The 16,027-nt window shown below is 40.4% G+C and overlaps 1 protein-coding gene across 4 annotated transcripts in view; it reads right to left on the bottom strand.

Moving 5' to 3' along the window:
* The window catches only part of Vps13c (vacuolar protein sorting 13 homolog C), a 155,572-nt gene that overhangs the window by 82,170 nt on the left and 57,375 nt on the right, over positions 1 to 16,027 (bottom strand). For all 4 annotated transcript variants that reach the window (XM_029543807.1, XM_021206145.2, XM_029543808.1 and 1 more), the window contains 9 exons: positions 14,990 to 15,113; positions 13,425 to 13,542; positions 10,408 to 10,537; positions 8,447 to 8,525; positions 7,661 to 7,800; positions 5,478 to 5,631; positions 3,274 to 3,353; positions 1,806 to 1,865; positions 1,185 to 1,344 (listed from right to left, as the gene is read on the bottom strand). In XM_029543807.1, the coding sequence (XP_029399667.1) occupies positions 1,185 to 1,344; positions 1,806 to 1,865; positions 3,274 to 3,353; positions 5,478 to 5,631; positions 7,661 to 7,800; positions 8,447 to 8,525; positions 10,408 to 10,537; positions 13,425 to 13,542; positions 14,990 to 15,113 (1,045 nt within the window). The remainder of the gene's footprint in view (positions 1 to 1,184; positions 1,345 to 1,805; positions 1,866 to 3,273; positions 3,354 to 5,477; positions 5,632 to 7,660; positions 7,801 to 8,446; positions 8,526 to 10,407; positions 10,538 to 13,424; positions 13,543 to 14,989; positions 15,114 to 16,027) is intronic.

Genomic DNA, 16,027 nt, shown 5'->3' with positions numbered 1-16,027 from the left:
TGCCTAAAGTCACACAGTTTTAAGTAATATAATCAGAAGATGAACTAAGTTCTTTTGGATTCAAATTCTAGAGATTCTCAGTAATGACATGTAGTCCTTGAGGTGCTAGAGAAATGGATCAGGGAACTGGTATCCCAGCACCCACATGGTGACACACAACCATTGTCACTTCAGTTCCAGAAGATCGAATGTCCTATTCTGGACTCCATGGGCACTGCACACATGTGATGTATATACATACATGTAGAGAGAACACCCAACACATAGAAAATAAGATTGTTTCAAAAATGCAAATAGTCCCTGCCTTCATATCTCAGGGTCTCTTTCCTCAAAGGCTGTCTTGAGGAAACCGTCTAGACCCACTAGGATGGGAAGAAGGGCTCAAGCACACACACATGGAGTTTTCCTCTAGTAATCCTCCTAAAGCGATCCCCAGCCACAAGAAGAAAACAAAATTTCTTAGAACAGAAGTATTGTTTATATTTTTCCGTGTGTGTATGTGTGTGTGTGTGTCTGTAAAAATATTTTTTAAAACAATAATATTGCTTGTATTTGCAGGGGTGTGGGTAGGTGTGTGTGTGTGTGTGTGTGTGTGTGTGTGTGTGTGTGTGTGTGTGTATGTGTGGCTTTTTTTTTTTTTAATCAAGGAATTTTTATGCCACCTACACAAATTGGCCTGGAAATCATGATCCTCCTGCCTCAGCCTCTCAAATACTGAAACCGCAACTATGTTTCTCTATATCCACTACCCCTGCTTTATGCACCAGGTGATTCAATTGATGAAAACCCTAGAAGCAGAGGTAATTGTATTCTGGTGACTAGAGATTTGTCTGTTTGTTTACTGTGTTTGTTTTGAAAGATAATGTAATATCATGACCCTGACTTTCATCAACAAATAAATCCATTAACAGCCTCATAATCTAATGGCATGATTGGGAGATACACTGGTGTGCCTTTACAGGGCATGGCTTATCTTTAGACCACCTCTGTCTGTCTGCCTCCTAGTCACCTCAGTCTCCACCATATTCTTCATCGTGCTCTGCCTGGCAACACACAGGCTCAGGAGCAACAGAACCAAGTGTCCACGGGTCAACATCGCTGAAACTGTAAGCAAAACCAAGCTTTGCTCCTTCAAATGGTTCTCCTTGGGTGTTTGCTATGGAGAACACTGATGACTCTCCTACCTTTCTGCAGGGGAGAGTTCTTTTGTTTCTCAGGTATGGTCTGCACCTCCTTGGCCACACCCGTGTTCTGACTGTCTGATGGGATGACAGTTGTCAAGTAGTTAAGAGAAGACACAAGAGCTTGTGTTTGTAGCAACAGATTCAAAGATGAAAAGGCCACCTGAAAGTGTTTTACAGAGAAAATTAGTTCTTTCCTAGTTGCCACCTGTGGTTTCAGCAAGACAGGAAAGGGAAAGAGAGAAGAAAAGACCATGAGTCCCTGATGTAGGGATACAGGGACAGCATGTGACACACACTCAAGGACACAGGAGAGCATCAGGTAACTAAATACTCCATTCCCAAACAAAACGGTCATGGAGCCAATAACTGCCTCCCCCGGCCATCTGCACAGTCAACATGTAACTGGCTTCCTGGGTCTTCAACAGGCTAGTGTGATTATAGAAAATGCCAAGTTTTAGAATGAAGCTACAGAATCACTGTGTGCTACCACATCTAGGAGTGATTCCAAACGTGGCATCCATGACATTTAAGCTTAAGGAGGAGAAATGTGAACACAAACTCAAGTAAGAAGTAAGTGGGTTATTTTCAAATAAGATATGCTGCTTTAGTAAAACTTCTTACCTTAACAGTTTGTTCAGTTTTCTCAAAAGTAGTTTGAAAACTAGGTCCATTCCTATCAACCTGAAAAAAATAAAAGTTCCAAAGAACGAATTAAGAGCCAAGTAAATTTTTATAATCTCTTTGTGTGTGCTCATGTGCATGCCCATGTGCATGTTTATGTGGAGAGATATGAAGGAAGAGAAAGGGGAGGTGGAAAGGGAAGAAGGTGGGGGAGAGAGAATACATACTGGGGTGGTTCACATAACTGGCCCCCAAAGGCTCATATATTTGAATGCTTGGTCCCCAGTTGGTGGAACTTTTTGGAAAGGGTTAGAAGCTCCCAGCTAATGCTTCTGCACCTTGCCTGCCTTCCTACTGCCTGCTCTCAGCCATAATCGTCATGGACTCTAACCCTTGAGAATTGTGAGCCCCAAATTAAGTGTTTTCTTCTTAAGGTGCCTGAGCTGTGGTATCTGATCACAGCATAGGTAACTAAGACAACCATATATCGTATTGTCTTATTTTATTTTAAAAGCACATACACTCCTTTTCATAACAGTGCAAAGTGCTCTTATTAAGCATGGAGGAACATGCATTCCCTCAGGAAAAGATAAAGACAAGGAAAGAATGTGTAAGGGCGACCTCACCCACCCATCATCTGATGCTTGTACCACTCTACAAAGCTTAGTTCAATCTCTGGTGAGAGAAACACCAGTTCTCCACAAACTGAATCTCTAGAGAACTCTGTTGTCATGGGGTCTTTGTTCTAAGTCAAAACATTTGTCTCTCATCGTTAAGCACTCCCTGGCCTCAGTTCTGTCCTTTGGGAGCAAAGAAGAAATGAGAACTCTGCAGACCACCTTCCGTGAGCAGCTTTCTGCCCTGCTACTTTCCCAGCCTCTCCACAGCCACTCTGCTCTGTGCTTTTCCTTAGAAAACCAGTCACTGTGTTTTCAATCAGCTAAGACTACATTTTAATTCTTGTCTGTTTGCACATCTCTCTCTTCTAACTTACAATCACTTCGAGAACAGGAAAAAGCAACTTCAATCCAAATGTCCAACAGCACAGACATTCAATAACCCTTGCAGACAGAACAAAGAGCCAGGAAATCACTAAAACGAAGGTGAACACCATTGATTTCTTCCGTCCCTTTCACTGGGGTACATTTTTCAGTCCATTCCGAGTCCTGGCAGATCTCTTCTCAACTCAATCTAACCCCACTTTCCCTTGTTAATGTAGTATACTCAACTAATTGCCACAAGAAGTGTAGTGGTGCCAATATGCCCCAAAGACAGAAGAGCACTTGCTTCGCCCTGGGTTCTGCCTCTGGGTTAACAGCCCGGCAGCTTTGAAATATCCCTGTTCTCACTGAAAGCAGAAGGCTGAGAGCAAGAAACTCTGCTGAGATCTATTCCTTACACACAGTCATCCTCTCTCCAGAGGACAGTGTGGGGCCCAGACAGCGGTGTCACCCTCCCGTGGCCTTACCTTAATGTACTCCACTTTTAAAAGGTCTAATCCAGGCCTGTCTGAAGAGCTAATCAAGTGAATCGGCTTCTTTCTGGATCCTAAAAGACAGAAATGCAAATAAGTTGCTTTTATGAAATTTTAGCGTGTTCTACGTGTCTTTGTCTAGTGGTGCTTTAAAAAAATATCTGTGTACATTGTCATGGCTATGAAGTAACAAGCATACTAGTCAGGACATAAGGCAGCTGAAATCCTGACCTTAGACTCCCAGCTTACTTAAAGCCCTTCACCTTTCACTTGCTTTCATATCGTGCCCCAAAAGAGTTAAAACCTCTGAAGATATTTTTAAGGAGGCCTGTATACTTATAGGCAGCAGAGTGAACTATGGGTGTAAGAATCTGAAAATGTGAACTCTAATTCATCTCTGACCTTAGCCTACAGTTCAACTATGAAACAGTTTCTCAACTATGAAACTGGAGATCTAGTGGATTCTTAAACTGTTTTAAAATATTTTATTTATAGCTACTAGACTCAAATAATTTAAACAATGTCTTTGCTTAGACCTGGGGTTGTGGGGAAGAATACAGAAACTTTATTTTTAAACAGAGGATGACAATTCAAATTTTCTTTTTAGTAGGGTGTGGTGATTTACAGCTATAATCCCAGTCCTTGGGAGATAAAAGAAAGAGGACCCTTGTAGTATAGACCCGCCTGGACTATATGATGAGTCTGAGGCCCGCATGGGCTACAGGGTAAGCCTTGGTTTCAAAGCTGAAACAAACTTCTCCTTTGAGCTCAAAACGATGCGTGTGTATGGGCACAGGGGATCTGGCTCCCAAATCTGTGTAGGGAGGGCTGGCTCGGCGATCACTGAACCATGCCCATGCTTTTCTTTCCATAGTCTGTAAATTCTGCTTCTAGAACAGCAAGAAAGCCACCCCACCCCTCATGTTCCCCTTTTATAACTATGTGTTTAAGACCTACATATGTGAGTACCTTCTTTTCACGTATGTATGTGCACTGTGTGTGTGCCTGGTGCCCTAGGGATTCAGAAGGAGAGTCAGCTCTCCTGGACCAGGAGTTACAGACAGTTGTGAGGGGTCATGTGGATGCTGGGAATCAAACCCAGCCACTCTCAATGGCTGAGCTATCTCTCCAGCCTCCTCTCTAGTCTTATTTGACACAAAGAAGAAAACAGCCTAGACAACTTGTTTGCAACTATTACTCGTGTCTGTAATGTAAGTTCTATCATAATCTATTGCCTAAGAAAATCAGCAACACTTAATTGAAGTTTATTTTGGTTTCAACTATTTTCTAAAAATCATAAAATGTCTTAGTATTTGACTAAAGTATTGGGCAAATTTAGAGGGGGGGGATTTTAATTTTCACTCATTCATGCCTCAAATATCTGAGGTCATAAGAAATACACTGAAATGATGAACTATAGAAATTACAAGAGTGTAGCCTTTGCATCTACTGAACTTTTTATTTCTACCACAATACTTCTGTGCTGTGTAAACACTCCACCACAGTGGTTCTCAACCTGTGGGCCGCAACCCCCTTGGCTGACAGGGGTCATCCAGGACCATCAGAAAATACAAGTATTACATTACAATTTAAAACCATAGCAAACCTACAGTTATGAAGTAGCAACAAAATCATTTTATGTTTGGGGGTCTTGACAACATGAAGAATAGTGTTAAAGGGTCACAGTATTAGGACAGCTCTAACAGAGTAGGCTCCTGTATCCTAAGTCCAGATCAAAATTTTAAAATCCATCATGAGCACAATAGAGGGTGAGAGCAAGTTATTCTGGGTTCTTTAACTTTTCTCTGCCTATAAAATGGAAATGATACTCCCTAACGTCGGTGGACTTTCTGAGGACATGTACCATAATGGCTGGGGATGCCAGACCCCAGAACCAGGCTTCCGATGTCTCAGTCAGAGGGCTCTGTCCCTGACAGTTGTTTGAACTTGGGTGAATGATCAACCTATATATTAGTTACATGAGAACTGAAGACAGTAGGTAACACGGGTGCTTCATGACCATGTGCATATTAGTTACATGTGAACTAAAGACAGTAACATAGATGCCTAATGGCCATTGTCCTAGAATGGAGTCAGTATTCATAAAGTGTTAACTGTACTGTGCATATTATACCCATCATAATGAAATGCAAATGTTTCATTATAAATGAGACTAGTTCTATTTTCACGGCTGTTACCTTTAATGTCATGGTAATCCAAGCTGATTTTCCTCAAATAGGACACCGCAGTCAGGTCAAATGTCCTCATTGTTGCTTCTGTCCCTAACTGAGTGACATTAAATACTAGAATTGTCTCTTCTTCCTTCTGTTGTTTAGTGAGCTCCAAAACCACCTAAAAGAATCCACAGGGCAGGAAAAGATTGTGGTAAGTAGTAGTCATTCTTAAAATGACAGAAGCACAGTCATTTCCCGCACAGGTCACTGCTAGAGTGAAGATTCTAATCACATCCTCACACCAGACACAAAGACTGGAGTTACCCTCTAACTCTAGAATCAGGACTGAAAGACCATGCAAATAAGGATAGGGTTCTTAGCATTTTTTTTAATTAAAAAAAAATGATAGATTCTTCTGATAATAGCAAAAAGTGAGAGTGTTCATTCCCACAGTATTTAAATTGATTTTGGAAATGACAGCCAAAAATATTTAGCCAATAAAAAGAAAAAAATCAAACATGTGTGTCAATTTTTTAAAAACATAAGAAATGATGTTGAGAGAGTATCTTGTGCATTGTATGGATGCATCATCTGTCAATTAAAAAGCCTATGTCTTAGGCATGAGATAAAGATGGGACATCCGGAGGAGAAGAGAATTCTGGGATAGAGACCTTCAGGAAATTTGTCTGTAAAGATTTGAAGAGACAGACACATGGTACCTGAGCACATGTAACCAGCCACATGGCAGAACGTAAGTTAAAATAGTTATTTTAGTTATTGTCTAGTCAGAGTACAAGCTAGCTATATGGGCAAGGTATCTGTAAATATATTGTGAGTCTGAGTCTTGTTTCTGGGAGCATGGGGCTGGAGGGAAGAACTGGGTCTAACTTCTACAAATGGTGGCTGACGTAGCACAGCTGCAGCTGAAGAGAAGAACAACTACCCTGAAGCATTTGAAGACAGGGGTCAAAGTGTGAAAAAAAGAGACAAGTCAAAAGCCAAAGGTAGGAAACAGACCAAGAAAATACCAGTAAGACTTAAGATTTATCAAATCTGACATGATGATTGAGGAAATCACTATCTATCATTCTAGAATATCAACGTCAACCATGAACATCTATGTATTATTTTACACTTTCTAAGGCAAAGGCGGAGATGAGCACTGTCCTTTACAGAGCAAACGGACACATGGAGCTAAAAGGAATCACATGCCGGGCACAGAAATCACCCCCAAAATATTCTGTGACCTTCTCGTTGGATTTTCTTTTCCTGTGTGTCTACTCTTTAGAAACAGTCCTCAGGACTGAAGTTTGAGCCTCACAAGCTGTAAGCACCATGTCCCCAGCTCTGTCTCCAGTCAATCCCACCCCCTCTTTTGGGTTTCGTTTTCTTTTGTTTTGTTTGCTATTTTGAAACAGGGTCTTGTTAAGTTAACCAGAATGCCCTGTATCTCCAGCAGAGACAAATGTTGTAATCCTCCTGCCTCAGCTTCCTTGATAACTAGAAGTACAGGCCTATACAACCATGCTTGGCTTTCTATGTGACTGTTTTCTTCATGCTGGAATTTAGAAGCTCTGTCAAAATCAATAAAATGTTTTCAGCTACCAATTAACACTAACCCTTCTCTTATACCCATCTATCTTTTTTTTAAAGCAAAAAAAAAAGTTTAGAATTTTAGTTTGATAAAATTTTCCACAGAAGACAAGCATGACAATGACCAAAACTATTTAGCTCAAGGGGAATTTACACTGCATGTGACACACAGACCTATAATCTCAGCACTCAGGAGGGTAAGGTAGGAAGAATGGCCCACAGTCAAAGAGAGCCAAGGATACAAAGTGAGATAGTTAGTTCAAGGCCACTCAGGAATCCAAACCACAGCTCAACTCTAGTTTAGAAAAAAAAAAGAAAGGAGCTGGTGGGGGGAGGTAATTTATACATCCATACATAAAGACAGAAATCTTATTCAGAGATGCAAATCCTAATTAAGAGACCTAAGTTTTCCCAGAATAGATTACACTCACTGATTCCCCCTTAAACCATTTTTAAAAATAATTTCTATGGTTTCGAAACTGCATGTGCATTTGTGTGCACTCAAATGTACCAGAAAAGAAATTAGAATCCACATTTTTAATGCACTTGAGCTGAGGTCAGCTCCCAGTCCAGAAGACAGACAAGAGCGTGCTTAGGAACAGAGAAACACATACCTCTTTAATCTCAAACTTGAGCAGGAGACTAACCAGCTCCTCATTTGGAACTTCAGCAGCTTTTTTCAGTCCTGAGGCTTTGACAGTTCTAGCAGCCTGTGAGTCTCCGTCCTCAGCATCAAAGTACTCCTCATCAGACTCTAAGGGACAGAGACACTCGTTAACCCAGACAGCATCCACAGAGAACCCACATGGACACAGAGCCTAGATTTAACACAGTAAACTCCAGCCACACATAGAACTTTCATATTGAGACAAAATATTTTCAATGTATTTTTCAAGTTCCAAAGGCACTTGAACTGGCCATATACTAAAACTTAAACCAAACTTACTTTTCACTTTAGTTCATTTATTCAATATCCAGTAAAACATTTACTGGGCATCATCTATCATCAAGATGTGACTACCACTATGGACACCAGAGTGGCCAGGCCTTAACCTTGTTAGATTCACCTATGTCTACCAGTTGACATTCTATATTCTAATCTGAAAGTGTAAGGCATCACTTAGCCCTGGCTAGAGAAAAGTATTACAGAGAAATACAATACCTTAATTGATATTTGGAAAACACTGTCAAGTCCCATTACCCACCCGTAAGACAAACAACTCTTTACTTATCCAACAAAGAGATGTGAACATCAAAGATTAAAATGCCTTGAAGTCAGGGTTGGTCGGCAGCACAAACAGAACGGTGTTCTAGAGACTCCTTACTCGCCGCAAACACCCTCACTACATAACAACTCGTAGGTTCAGAGTCACAGAGAAACAGCGTATGCCAATCTTCACCTGATTCCACTCCATCCAGCAACAGTGAAGTCCCAAGAAGAGCTTTCGTCCCTCCTGAAAGAACAGGAATTGAGGCTACCTAGCAAAGAATGCAAATATTTTTAATACATGAGAAGGATTAAATAACACAGGTGACATCTCTATATACCAAACACAGAGAAAGTAAGATAAAGGAAGATGGAAAAAAAAAATATCTGCACAAACATCCCAGCCAAATCTTCAAGAAGTTAAAAAACCAGATAACAGTCAGCCGGAACCTACACGATATTAAAATTACTCCCCATATTTCTAAAGATATAATTATGCACAAATCAAGGAGTAAATTTATGTCTCCATGTATCACTTAGTTGATGTGAGTAACAATATAAAAAAAGTACACATTTATTAGAGGGCCCTTGAAAATGGCATCATTACCAGCTAACTTTCTCAAACTTCTTTTCTAAGTAAGTAGAAATCCAACATTTATTTTAAGCTACAAAGATTATTCAATTAAAGTGATGTAGAACATTGAAGACTCACCAAAAAAGGACAATCTCCACTTGAAATTTTTAATTATTTATTTATATATATGTTGTTGTTGTTGTTTTGTTTTGTTTTTTGTTTTGTTTTTCGAGACAGGGTTTCTCTGTGTAGCCTTGGCTGTCCTGGAACTCACTTTGTAGACCAGGCTGTCCTCGAACTCAGAAATCCGCCTGCCTCTGCCTCCCAAATGTAGGGATTAAAGGCATGCGCCACCACCGCCCAGCTTCCACTTGAAATTTTATTTGCAAATTTATTTTAAAGCATTCTATTTCTAGTTCTATATAAGGTATATTTTATAAATTGTTGAGGCCTACCCCACCTCCAGCATAGCTGTTCCATGCTCATTTTGTCCCATGCCTACCAGCTCTTTCTTTTTTATTATTTTCTTTATTTACATTTCAAATGCTATCCTGAAAGTTCCCTATACCCCCCCCCANCCCCTGCTCCCCTACCCACCCACTCCCACTACTTGGCCCAGGCCTTCCCTTGTGCTGGGTCGTATAAAGTTTGCAAGACCAAGGGGCCTCTATTCCCAGTGATGGCCGATTAGGCCATCTTCTGCTACATATGCAGCTAGAGACTCGAGCTCAGGGGGTACTGGTTAGTTCATATTGTTGTTCCACCTACAGGGTTGCAGCCCCCTTCAGTTCCTTGGGTACTTTCTCTAGCTCCTCCATTGGGGACCCTGTGTTCCATCCAATAGCTGGCTGTGAGCATCCACTTCGGTGTTTGCCAGGCACTCTACCAGCTCTTTCATACTGCTGCTATAATATGCTTGCTAGTCATTGACAACAGAAAAATAACTTGACTCTGAGCAAGGTCATGCTGATCACACATCCTGTTTATGTTCTACATGAGGTTTGTTAATCTTAAGAAATTCCACAAAGCTTTATGCAGGACGTATCAAATTAAAGGTCAATATGAACTGCTAAGTCTAAAATAGCTTGAGTCAGAGCTGACCACCGGGCGGCACTTCCTGCACTCAATGTGGGTTTTTGCAGTTTATCCTTTATAAGTTGACAGAGAAAGCTTATTCAAGGTTGTAGCCTCAGCTCCCAAATTCTTACCTAGGGCCCTGATTAATTAGTCTTAGGGTGTGTGTTCAATAATCCAACTCTGTCTGACGGAGATCAGTGTTCATGTGGTTTGTGGGCGACTCTTGAACCCCAACACAAATGTGAACGTCTTCCTTTTATTTCTGTCGCTTTCTGATTTTGTCTGTTTGTTTAGAGACAGCATCTCACTATGCAGCCCTACCTTGGCTGCAGCTTGCTGTGTAGACCAGGCTGGCCTGGAGATCAGAGATCTGCCTGCCTCTGAGCCATCACACCAGGCCCATCCTTGTGGTTAGAAAGCCTGCCCTCAAACTATCACCAGTCCTCAAAGGGTGTGGTTTTCTAGAAATCAACTTGGCATTTCCTCAGCAGTCACATACCCACCTGTCTCTCTGGAGACGGCGTGGATGACTTCTGTGGCAAAGGTATACTGTTAATCAAACACAGCGCATCTTTTATCTTCTGGTCAGAAATCCTCACATGCATCAAAGGCAGTCCTCCTGACACTTTAAATCTAAGAACACAATTTGACAGTGAGGTCTCAGGGAAGGGAAGGGAATGGGTAGGAGAGTACAGAGGTCAAGGGTTACCCAGCCATGTTTCAATCTCCTTACATTTAGACAGCACTCTTAGAGAAGGGAAAGTTCTCTGTGAACCAATTTTCTAGACCTTCTGAAGCATCTTTCTTAAGCAAACCAGTGGCTCTCAACCCATAGGTCACAGCCCTTAGGGGATCGAGGGACCCTTTCACATGGTTTGCCTCAGGAAGCACAGATATTTGCATTACAATTCATAATGGTAGTAAAATTAAAGTTATGAAACAACAACAAAAATAAATGTATGATTGGGAGTCAGCACAATCTAAGGAGCTGTGTTAAAGGGGCACAGCGTTAGGAAGAGTAAGAACCACTGCAGCAAATGGTTTGTTGTTTTTTTTTTTAAATGAACTTTTTAAAAACAGGGCTTCACTATGTAGCCCCAGCTGGCCTTGAACTTGCTATGAAATCAGGCTGGCCTCGCCTCTCAGACTCTCTGCCACCCGGCTGCTGTGATTAGGGGAGTGTATCACCACACACAGCCTGAAGTTCATTAATGCATTATGAAAGTCCTATTGAACACAATTCTCTACTATTAAAAACCAAAACCACAATATGTATTTTACTGCCTGGCATCAAAGATTTCTTTCTATTAATAACAGAGTGTCTGCATCATCACTCTTTACCTCCTTGTCTTGTCCTGCTCTGCCCATCCAGAGCTCTGGGCAGCACTTGACCAGTGGCATGTGCACTTATTTCCTGTCCCTTCAGATGGAAATGCAAGCTCCCTGAGGTCACATTTTGCTGCTGAGGGTCCAGTCTGCTTGGACCACTCACTTGCCTTCTGGCAGCTGCTTGCCTTCTGTCTTTCCCAGCACAGTCTTGACCACAGCTGCTCACAAGCTTGTCCAGCTTACCCTCCAGCTGCCCGGCTAAGCTGTGACCAGCTCAAGCTGGCAGACACCTAATTCCTAAATAGGTCCCTGCCATTCAGTACAACAGTATTTAAGTAAAATTCTTAGTACTAATTGTCTCTATTAGAAAAAAAAAGTACCTAATTAATGACCTTCTAAGAAGTTAGATGAAATGCAGGTAAAACTCAGAGGGTACAGAAAAATTATAATAAACCTAGAGTGGAAAACATGAAGATTAAAGAATAAAAACAAATGAGAAATAATTGAACCCAAAAGCTAAATGATCAGGAAAAAGAAACAAAGGCACTCCTGCTTGTATCCTCAACGAGAAAGCAAATATCTACAGACTGTCCTTAATGCAGGCAGAGAAGATGAGCACTTTTTACAGCTCAACCTCCAAGCTGGTCAAATGCAAACACAAAATATTCACCTAGAACACTTCCAACATAGTTGACACTCATTCACAAAAATGTCTGGAACTTTTAAATACTCCCTAAAAGAAAACTGTAGGCCTAGAACACGTTACGTCTGCAAGGATCTACTGACAACATTCAAGATACGACACGGTGAATCATTTTTTTTTAATTAGTTATTTACTTTATTTACATTTCAAATGTTGTCCCCTTTCCTGGTGATATCACAGTGAATCTTAATTTTAATCACACAGAAAGAAGCCAAACAAAAAAAGCTAAAGCTCAGGGCTGGTGAGATGGCTCAGCGGGTAAGAGCACCCGACTGCTCTTCCGAAGGTCCTGAGTTCAAATCCCAGCAACCACATGGTGGCTCACAACCATCCGCAATGAGATTTGACTCCCTCTTCTGGAGTGTCTGAAGACAGCTACAGTGTACTTACATATAATAAATAAATAAAATAAATCTTTAAAAAAAAATAGAAAAACATTAAAAAAAAAAAAGCTAAAGCTCAATGACTTATTCATTGGAAATTCTAGAAAATTCTACCAAATCTTCAGGATCAGGGAACCAATCAATATTCTCCAGGGAAAGAAGTGGGAACAGGAAAAAGAGAAGGTGGAGCTCGAGGAAGCTTCTGAAGGTGGCAGACATGTTATCCCCACTACAGTGATGAACTCATGGAGACACAGACAACACATTAAAGGACATCCAGAGTGTCAGTTAGACCTCAGTAAAGCCGCTTTTAGGAAGACAGCGTGGCAATTTCATAAGGATATACTAACCTCACAATCTAGCTTCTATTTCTTTATTCCTTTAAGATACTTCTCAAGATTGTATGTGGTTTCATGACCAAAAAACCTAACTTCCTTTGAAATTTTTATTTCACTGATAGTGAATCTTGATGTTCACAATTCAGAATCTCAGATAGCCAATATTTGTACAATATAAAAATCTAAATATGAATTTCTAAAATAGGAGAGACATCATGTCTTAGTCAGGGTTCCTATTGCTGTAATGAACACTATGAGCAAAAGCAACATGGGGGAAAAGGGGTTTATTTGGCTTAGACTTCCACCTCACTGAAGTCAGGACAAAAACTCAAGCAGGGTAGGAATCTGGAGGCAGGAGCTGATGCAGAATCCATGGAGGAGGCTGCTTACTGGCTTGCTCACATGGTTACTCAGCTTGCTTTCTTAGAGAACCCAGAACCACTAGCCAGGTGGCTAGGCCCTCCCACATCAACCACTAATCAAGAAAATAGTCTAAAGGTTTACCTACAACACAATCTTATGGAGTCATTCTCTCAATTGAAGTTGTCTCCTCTAAGATAACTATAGCTGTGCCAACCTGACATAACACTAGCCAGCATAAAAGACTATACAAGTATTTTCTTTAAAATGTATTTGTATTTTAAGATAGAATATTCACTTTTTTTTCCCTCTCCCACACATATCCACCTCTATGTCCTTAGACTTCAGCAGGTAATACAGGTGCAGCATCTTTGTTGACCTCTAACACAGAAGTCAGTCATACTTACTTGGCCATTCTAACATCCTTCTCCACCATTGCCTTGGCCAACTCAACATGAATATCCATTGGCTGCAGTATATGCATAGTTGATGGATGCTGGAATCTACACTTCTTCCAATTTTCCTCTTTAAAAATAATAATTTTGATATTAATTAACTTTTCAAAAATAATTAAATATTCTGTACAAAACTACTTTACATTGCTAGAAAATATTAACAAATTCAGTGAACAAATTTTCACTTCCTTCACCATACAAATTAAATAATCTGTATTTTAATACAGATTAGAAGATAAAAATTAATAATAAAAAACACTCATGTGTAATAGCCACTACTGTTCTAAAAGAGAGATTCAAAGATGGATTTTTCACAAGGCTAATACAGTCAAATATAGATCTTTATCTATGACAGGGACTGGAGAGTTCATTGTTCAAATCATTATTGGTAAGGGAATGCAATAAAAAGGGCAGTTTACGGCCTGTGTAAACACTCTCAGAACCTCTGAGTCTCTTTACAGACACTAGCAGACATGTCATCTTAATGTTAACAGATCTCACTGGGCAGAGGGGATCATGGCCTTGGTGGGCAGAGATTCTGTCCTCAGGTGACTGTCCACAAAATGACATACTCAGAGATATTTAATCAACACTACTTCTTCTAGTAACAGAAGGAAGATGGAGAACTGAAAAGCTGTACTTAAGTAACAGAAAACACCAAAGCTTTGAGAACATAAACTACTTAAGTCTTAAGAGCATATCTACAGGATGAATATCTGTAATGAAAACACAGTACAGTGGAGAGGAGATCTTAGTCAGATCTAAGAATATGTATGAATATAGCAAGATATCCTGGGGATGATATACCTAACTCTATACACAAATCCAGCTGTGTAACTTGGCACCTGCAGGGCACGTGGGCTTCTAGGGCAGCCCATCATCTGAGATCATGTGTGGCATGAATCATTTATGGCATCATATCAGCAGTTAAAGTGTTTTAGATTTGGGAACATCTCACATTTAGGATTTTTTAATCGAAGAAGCTTATTATTGTGTTTTTAGATATAGTATTCTTTAATACTATATCTAAAATATATTTTATACTGAGATGGAATAACATCTCAGACATGTATAAACATAGTTATAATATTGCAAAATTAAAGACTAGGCTAAAACACTAAATATTTTCAAATAAAGGCAGCATAGAGAACATGGAAACATCCCAAAGCATTGGGAGTGAAGAGCCAGAACCAACTGCATCTTCTACTGTGTTCAGACACCTCATAGTCATGCTACAGACAGGCCACACGCGAGCTTAGTTTCAAATGGTGCTGGTACCCTAGGATTAATAGTCCCATGCTGACCTCTCTTGTAACAGTGGCATTCTGCATTGGGCCACTCCTACTGGGTTTTCTAAGTGGTCAGCAGGACAAGTGAACAAGGCGGTGTCGGGGACTGATGATGTCCAGGAGCAAACAGACCCATGCATGCAGAGCATCGAGTCTAACAATGCATGCACATACTCACAAAGCTACTGAAGCTAATCTGCCTGCCCTGACAGCTGAGCAGTGGCTCACCTGCTTTTGCAAAGAGCAACTGCACACTCTTTATTTCCACATCAAACTTGTCATACGCCTTGTCTATTATTTCTTCAAGGGATGAATTAGTAGTCTTCTGTGCACCTTGGTCTTTACTATTGAGCTAAAATGGAGTGAAGGAAAAAACTGAAATTCTTTCTATTACAGAAAAGTATACATATATATCAACATACTTTAGTCACATTTCAAAACTTCTAACTAAAGATAGGAGACTGCCTAATTTTCTGGTGATTTGTAAGTTCGTTAGGAGTGCATTACCTCACCACAAGTCTGTTACACTTGAGTAATAGATGCATCTGCAATCACTGCGCCAATTACACGGCTGTGCTTCAAATAACCAGTCCAGAAGTAAAGCTCCTCCCTTAGCCTGACTCCTGAGAGGACCTGCCAGGACCTCAGCTCTCCTACTGCCTGACTCCTGAGAGGACCTCCCAGCTATGGCTCAGCTCTTCTACTGCCCACCTTGAACTCTTTGCCTTGACACTACCATGAAAGAGTCCATCAGGACTCAGCTCCACCCTCTACTTCCTTTTCCCAGATGGAATAAAGGCTCCATTCAGTTTAACTCCTACCTTTTGCCAAATGCTTAGACTCAATGAGATGAAAATCCAAAATCTCACACTGGTTATTTAGAGCAATCAAATATATATACATACTAATAGATAGATAGATAGATAGATAGATAGATAGATAGATAGATAGATAGATAGACAGACAGACAGACTTTTTGTCAAAATCTATAACCCAGAAATTGACACTGTAAAATTAAACTCTATAAAGCATGAAAACTAAGATGGTTTCCATCCAGAAAACAGAAAAACCATCCATCCAGTACTCAATGCCAAATTATTGCCATTACAGGAATTTCTAAAGAAATTTCTTTGTCTGGGTAGCCATATAATACATATGTAATAAGTCTAGAGTTAGTTTAAGTGAACTGAAGAAAAATAAGAAAGGAAGGAAGGAAGGAAGGAAGGAAGGAAGGAAGGAAGGAAGGAAGGAAGGAAGGAAGAGAGG

The sequence above is a fragment of the Mus pahari genome, chromosome 10 (assembly GCF_900095145.1).
Source record: "Mus pahari chromosome 10, PAHARI_EIJ_v1.1, whole genome shotgun sequence".
NCBI classification, from domain to species: Eukaryota; Metazoa; Chordata; class Mammalia; order Rodentia; family Muridae; genus Mus; species Mus pahari.
The sequence above is the reverse complement of the archived record's forward strand: the minus strand, read 5'-3'. Positions and strand labels throughout refer to the sequence as shown.